Source organism: Penaeus chinensis, chromosome 4 (genome assembly GCF_019202785.1).
Source record: "Penaeus chinensis breed Huanghai No. 1 chromosome 4, ASM1920278v2, whole genome shotgun sequence".
Taxonomy (NCBI): domain Eukaryota; kingdom Metazoa; phylum Arthropoda; class Malacostraca; order Decapoda; family Penaeidae; genus Penaeus; species Penaeus chinensis.
Window position 1 is genome coordinate 28,402,946 of NC_061822.1, and position 7,500 is coordinate 28,410,445.

Genomic DNA, 7,500 nt, shown 5'->3' on the forward strand with positions numbered 1-7,500 from the left:
TTACCGTAGAGTTTCAAATCGAGATCGATAGAATGCGTGTAAATTTCGCTCGGGCTGGAACGTCTGTTGATGGACACCCATTGACATATTTTTTTTCGGGTTCAGGCAAAATGTATGTTGGTCACTAATCCTCTATCCGACCCACGGCGAAGGGAAATCCACACATGGAAGAGAGAGAACACTCAAGAGACGGAAGCAAACACGTGATTACCTACCTAGGAGGAGGAAATACGGAGGCCTCTGGGATCGTATGTTAGCCCGCAGTCCAGAAGTGACACGACCACACCTTCTCCCGTGACTCGCCGCTCGACACTGAGCTGCCACTGACACACTGACGCGGGACTGCCAGGCGACGGCCGCTCGCGCTCTATCGTACGTCACTAAACACGCGCCATGTCGCCGCCGCCCCTTATCGTAGCTCCTTGCTCAGAGGTTTTCTATCTTGAGAAAAATGCGTCGAGTGTTACTGTGTGAAATTTTATGTGCATTGGAAAGACGTTTGTCAGCGATTAGTAAAACTCCCTGACGAGGAAATGAGTAATCAATAGCGGTCCCGTCAAATTTGTTGCCAAGTGCGGAAAACGTGTCGTACGGCGTAGGGTAGTGCTTAAAGTGTATCATGCAGACTGGAGTATTTATAGAGAAAAATAAAAAGCAAAATTATTCTCGCACGATGAATTTGTAGTTTATTCTACGTGTTTGGAATTGCTATTTTCTGGCTATGAATAATTATGAGAATGAACTGGAATTAATATCCTTTCCCACGACTGATTCGGACGCACAAAAAAAAAAAGAAAAAAAAAAAAAATCATGCAGTGCCTGACCAGAATATATAAACCTACACAGAATAATCATCGCTAAATTATTACCTGTCTGCTAATGAACAGTAATACTTCATTGATATCGTAATAACGAGAAATATGACAAAGAAATAAGTTATTTGTTTTACGTTTCCCACTTCCCCAGAAAATCTACAGGATAAATTTAGGTAAAATTATTTACATACCAAGTAGGATAATAACAACTCAGTAAAATATATTTTGAATAAAAAATAAACGGCTGATAAATAGGCCTGAATGCATCTACATCAGTTGCTTGTTTTATCTTAATTGAATTTCTGACTTTCTTAACATTTTACTCAAACCATATGGCCCGTAATACTTTCCGCAGTTGCATAATAACGAGATATAGCAACGGTAATTACAACACATAACATTCTCCCACAATTTAACCGCCAGTTTTCGCCGATCGCTGGCCGTTTTCCTTCTCTTTTCTCTCTTTTTCTCCTCCCTCTTTTCGTGTTCCAAGCATTTCCTCTAAATTCTTGGAAGATGGCGCATCTGCCTGGAAGTCGCTTCTGCCTCGTGGCGCTGCTTCTCGCCCGGAGGCCCTGAGGATGCTGGGCGGAAGCGAGAGGCGTTCCTGGAATATGAATTTTGACTGCTCATATCGCTCGCGCGTGTGTGTGTGTGTGTGTGTGTGTGTGTGTGTGTGTGTGTGTGTGTGTGTGTGTGTGTGTGTGTGTGTGTGTGTACAAGGTCTATATAGACCTGTTTGCACACACACACACACACATATATGAATGCGTATATATATAAACATATCTATATATATATATGTCATATATGTATATGCACATATCTATCGATCTACCTATCTATCTATTTATTTTCATACATTATTTGATTGATATTTCAACTGTCTGTCGGTCACTCTCTCTTTATTACTCTCTCTCTCTCTCTCTCTCTCTCTCTCTCTCTCACCCCCCCCCCCCCCCTCTCTCTCTCTCTCTTCTCTCTTTCTCCCCCTTCTCTCTTTTTCTCCCTCTCTCCCCCCCCCCCCCTCTCTTTCCGTTTGCTCCTTAGATAGTGACGCACAGGACAAACTTTTACACAGCATCCATGACGTCATCGGTCTATGATGTAATCAGTCCGCGGTCGATTCGTTATTCAGTTGTCAGGTTGCTCGTCCACGGCAAAGGACTCTCACTCTCTAACTGGCACAATATATGCAAATGAATGCACGTAAATATTGTTATGTATCACACTTGTATGAATTTTGGCTGTTAAGTCTGTATGTATGATGTATGTATGATGTATGTATGTATATGTATATGTATATGTATATGTTTATATACATACATACATGCATATATATACACATATACCCACACATTTACACACACACACACACACACACACACACACACACACACACACACACACACATATATATATATGTGTGTGTGTGTGTGTGTGTGTGTGTGTGCGTGAATGTATACAAATTGATGCCTATGTGCATATATCATACTATGTCATATATATTATACTTTTTTTTTTTTTTTAATAACTTAAACATTCAACAATTAAACGTGTTACCCATAGCTTAATAATGACCGAACATTCAATAGATTTGTTAATGCACATACCATGCTTTCTTTCGAAACAAATTATGTAGAGTCACGCTTCTGTGAATTGCTAGGCTGTTAATTTAACAAAATGGTAATAACATGGTTCAAATTCCATTACCTTATTCGTGTTGAGATGTTAAGAAATCTAATCTCATGATTTGAATAATGACATAAATGGTTACGTATACATCGATACATTCCCTAAGCTAAAACAAGTATTTAACACAAAATAACTAATGTTATGTAATGCACGACGAACTATTTTACAGGTGTTCTATTTACAAAAGTACTATGTGCATGTACTGATACATATATTGTATAATGCGGAGTAAGTAGCACCGAAGTCTACAGAAAAGTGCTAGATATATAGTCTACACAGTTTGTTTGTTATGTTGCAGAAAGTAGCACCAATGTCTCAAAAAAGTGCAAGATAACGATGCGACCTTTTCACTAGGCTCATTATAGGCCTGCCCATCCAGTTCCGAGTGATTAGCTGCATTGATATGAGATAATCACGTTATCGATTTGTGTGATAAAATACTTTTATGATTCATAAATTATATTGCAGATGAGTAATTGCATTTGACAGCAATCGCAAGGTATTATATGTAACATGTATTTTACAGAACATGGCGTTTGTCACCATAATGGCATGGATTCATTTATTAGACGAAATCTCTTCCCGTGATTTAGCATTATCTAAAATATTAGAGTGAATTTGGTTACATTAACCGCGAATTGATTTATCATTGTTGTTAATGGAAGAGATTACCTAAATTTTATGGACAGTAAAACAATATGACAGTTTAAAACTTTTTTTTGCGTATATGCCAAATGCAGCCAACATTAATCATTAGATTATTTTTTATAATTCTATTAGCTTAACTAGGAAACTAAAATATGAAATAAATTGTTTATTCGTACAAGTTAAATCAGGTTTGTATCTACTCATAATGCATAATCTTACACACACACACACACGAACATACACACACATACATACACACACACACACACACACACACACACACACACACACACACACACACACACATGCACACACACACACACACACACAATATACATATATATATGTGTGTGTGTGTGTGTGTGTTTGTGTGTGTGTGTTCGTGTGTGTGTGTGTGTGTGTATGTCTATACATATAACGTTTTTGCCGTTTTATTAAAGAGATAGTGCACATTTCATTCCCGTATAATAAATGAATGAAAAGTGGCCATGACTGCAGTACAATAAAAAAAAAAAAAAAAAAGACTACTCTTTCCACAAGAAAAAAAAATAATCAAGAAAAGTCACTTGAATGTATTGCTTTTAGAACTGTATTCGCATCCTATAGCATCCTGATTTTTTTTTCTCCTCTTTATCTTTCATTATTATTCTTCCCTAATACGTCGCGGGTTATTCAAATTATCATCTTGAACCCACCAGAAAATCTAGTCAACTGGATGCCCTTCCTGCCGCCAACCCTTATTCATCCGGATTAGTTAACAGGCGCCTTGAACCGTGTCTTCAGTCTGAATAAATAAAATTCTTGAAGCAACGAAGATACCCAAGCCTTCAGCCAAATGACTTGTTCTACTCGAGCCGTTTTCACTTTCATTTGCCGCTTCTTCTTTTAAACAGAGAAGCTGTTTGTTCTCTATAACTGCAGGACATGTTGTGAGTCCGGAATTTCGAAGGAAAGTAGAAATATGTTTATTTTTGCTATTTTTTTAAGGGGGTACGTTTTTTTGTGTGTGATTAATTCTACAACATAAGAATAAGATTTTTTAATGACATTTCGATTGAAAATGAGTAACTGCTATTGTATAATTATCTTTCGGTAATAACAATAATAATGATAATAAAAATAACAATAATAATAATGATAAAAGATTCTTCCAATTTCATTCAGTCTCAGTCTCCACAAAAGGCAACAGAACTGAAATTAAACACGGGAGAAAAGCAATGGAAAGTGCAATGGTACAGGATGACCAACTGGTTCGCTAGTTTCGTCACTTATCGGCATTACTTGCTTAACACGTTTTCCGAACCCTCGTCACTCTCGCTACATGCCCGCGCGTTTGTTGATCAACTTTTGTGATTCTCTATCTTTTAAATATTTGAAATTACGATTCCAATATCTAGAAATATAATAACAGCATAGTTCAGGATATGAATAGTTTCTTTATGAAGTTGAAATACATCTAATTCACTGCCTTACGAAGGATTTATTTATGAATTTTTGCATACTTGGTCTTCAAGAGGAGTTACCAGTCACCACCAGATAAACGGAACAGGTACGTTGAGCTTCGAATGCAGGAGCGTGTACCAGCCAGTGTCCTTGCATACGAACTAACGCCTGTGTATAATTTGTGGGTCAAGGAGGAATCTTTTCATAAGAAATATGTTTATTCATAGAGTATATGTATTTTATTTATTTATTTATTTATTTTTTTTTTTAAAGAAGCCATTCACGTTGTTGGTATTGCAGATAAGCTAATTAATATAATTTCATATAGAAAAATAAGATGTATTTATATACACATATCTAACAATCATATCAAAAGTGGACATATATGGAGTAATGAATAATGGACATTAGCATGCACGAATTGTATTGGAATAGAATGTTACTGTTACATAAAACAATAACGAGAAAAGTACAGTACTAAAGGAAATTCCCAAAGCCATTAACATTACCCAATGACTAGACATTATTCACCAATACCCATACTCGCTGTGTGTGTGGACAGCAACACTCTCGGGTTTTTACATTTTTTTTTTTTTTATTTAATGTGACATCAGAAAATATAATGTCATTATTTATACAGACAGATGCACATATTATTATATATATTTATATATATGGTATATATAAATATATGTATATGTATATATACATATACATACGCAATGTGTGTATATGTATATATATACTATATATACAAATATATATGCTTTATATATACATATATATATATACTTTATATATATGCTTTATATAGACACATGTATGTGTGTATATATAAGTGTGTGTGTGAATATCAACAACCAAGAGACAGCATTCTTCCATCTATAATCAGTTCACATATGTAGATGTTTATCAGAGATGACCAGTGACTCATGCAAGCATCACCACAGCTTATATCAAATGCGTTCATTTCAAAATAGCACTGGGTTTTGTTCAGTCCTTTCATTTTCTCCAATTGTCGAGTGCACATTACAGACAACGATTACTTTTAACGGCAGAAGGTAAAAATAAAATGTGTTACGTACATATCACGTTAAAGTGAATCCAGGTTGGACTCACTGAATACACACACCATTGTCTTTTTTATATATATAAATGTTGCCTTATGCGTAGAAAAAAAATTGGTTTTAAGGTAACATTATAGCTAATGACATCAGCACTGCTATCAAACATTCCAATTTCAAATGTTCGTGGAAATTCGGTAGCACATTGACAATCAAAAAGTGATAACGAAATTCTCTTTTTGCCGCCGAGGTGTCGCTCACATTAACAGAAGACGGGAAGCGTCCTCTCTCTCTCTCTCTCTCTCTCTCTCTCTCTCTCTCTCTCTCTCTCTCTCTCTCTCTCTCTCTCTCTCTCTCTCTCTCTCTCTCTCGATATGAGAGAGCGTATATATCAACTCAAACACACGAGTTTTTTTCAAGTGTCAGTTTCAGCGCAGACTGGAGATGACTTTCCAACAGGCTAGGGCCAAGAGAGATGCAGTCAGGCATCTCGTGGCTGTCACAGATACTAGCGCAGGAGACGTTGGTCCTGATTGACTTCCTTTGCTCCGGTCGGTCTGCAGGAAAAAAGGTAAGTGTTAGTTATTCATTTTATTATTTATATCATAATTATTTATGTAATTATTTATTCATGGCTGTTACGGTCATGATGTAAACGAGATGCTGATGGTCGAGGTTTACCATTTTCGATAGACGAGCATCAAAATTTCAGAAATGCAAGAGTGTGTTTATAAATACCTTACTGTTGCTGACGGTGAACGTGTCAGCAATATGGCGAAGATCACGACCCACTTCACGCCACAGCTGATTATTTTCCTCCACCAATTTCTCGACGTTTCCTCTGCTCTTCATTTCATCTTCTGTGTTATTGGTTCTCTCGTTTTCCTCCCTGAAGGGCCCTTGAAGACCACGAAGAGATCCGTAGTTTTGTGCGGTTGTGGTACTTCTCGAGATGCAATATGTACTTTGTTTTGATTCTGGAGAAGGAAAGATTTCGATGAATATTACGTCAAAATAGAAAGTTTTCGCTTTGCCTCTCAAATTCTCGGTGACGAAAATTCTATATCAAATGTGAAGTTTATAGCGAATGAATTGCTACGCTTTGTTTATTTTAGGTAAAAATCATCTGTATGAACAACGATTAATCGGAAAGGAATGAAACGAAAGTATTTCTTCACTCACCATTTCTCTCTCGATCGCATGGCTGCTTCGGCTCCTGTGGCAACAACCGCTGAGCCATGCAGTCCTCCAAATGTTCGCTTTCCATCGTGCGCTCACAGACGTATCCAAAAGGCACAGCCCCAGCATGGAAAATCACATCCAGCATGGTGACAACAAACGAATCATTCAACTTCTTATCCTTCTCGCACTGTATGTCCTCAATCCTCCTTTTCGCACTGTATGTCCTCAATCCTCCTTTTCGCACTGTATGTCCTCTGTCTTCGAGGTCACAGGTGTAACTGATCGCGTCTTGGGGCCAAAGGTCGCGGGTCAGGGCGGGTGGATGAGGATCCTTCCCTCCTTAGAACGGGCGTGCGTGAAACGTATACCCTAGGCCAATCACAGCAGTCCTACCACGTGGACCGATGTACGTCTATGGTGTAACCTAATTCAACTACGATATTTATATTTTTCAAGATAAATTACCTGGCACCAACTACAACACGGCAGAAGAATATCTGAGGTAATGATAGCGACAAAACAATGAAAGGTATATTGAAAAATACGTTTTGTTTGATCTAACGGAGTTGGGTACGGGGGCGAGGGGGCGGAGCCTATATTACACTCTGCCAATCAAAAGACAAGAAGGCACGTGTTTTGAGCGGCCGCAATAG

The 7,500-nt window shown here is 37.7% G+C and overlaps 2 protein-coding genes across 2 annotated transcripts in view; both read right to left on the reverse strand.

Moving 5' to 3' along the window:
- Nucleotides 1-1,448, reverse strand: part of LOC125025262 (alpha-tocopherol transfer protein-like) — a 12,316-nt gene extending 10,868 nt beyond the window's left edge. Inside the window, exons 1-2 of the mRNA XM_047613233.1 lie at nucleotides 1,345-1,448; nucleotides 216-421 (exon numbers count right to left, since the gene is read on the reverse strand). Of these exons, the coding sequence (XP_047469189.1) occupies nucleotides 216-421; nucleotides 1,345-1,448 (310 nt within the window). The remainder of the gene's footprint in view (nucleotides 1-215; nucleotides 422-1,344) is intronic.
- A 3,953-nt stretch (nucleotides 1,449-5,401) lies between these two features.
- LOC125046260 lies at nucleotides 5,402-7,073 on the reverse strand. The gene is made up of 3 exons (XM_047644067.1): nucleotides 6,848-7,073; nucleotides 6,404-6,642; nucleotides 5,402-6,222 (listed from the first exon to the last, which is right to left on the reverse strand). Exons 1-3 carry the CDS (start codon nucleotides 6,990-6,992, stop codon nucleotides 6,094-6,096), a joined length of 513 nt encoding a protein of 170 aa, XP_047500023.1. The 5' UTR covers nucleotides 6,993-7,073; the 3' UTR covers nucleotides 5,402-6,093.
- Nucleotides 7,074-7,500: the final 427 nt, after the last annotated feature.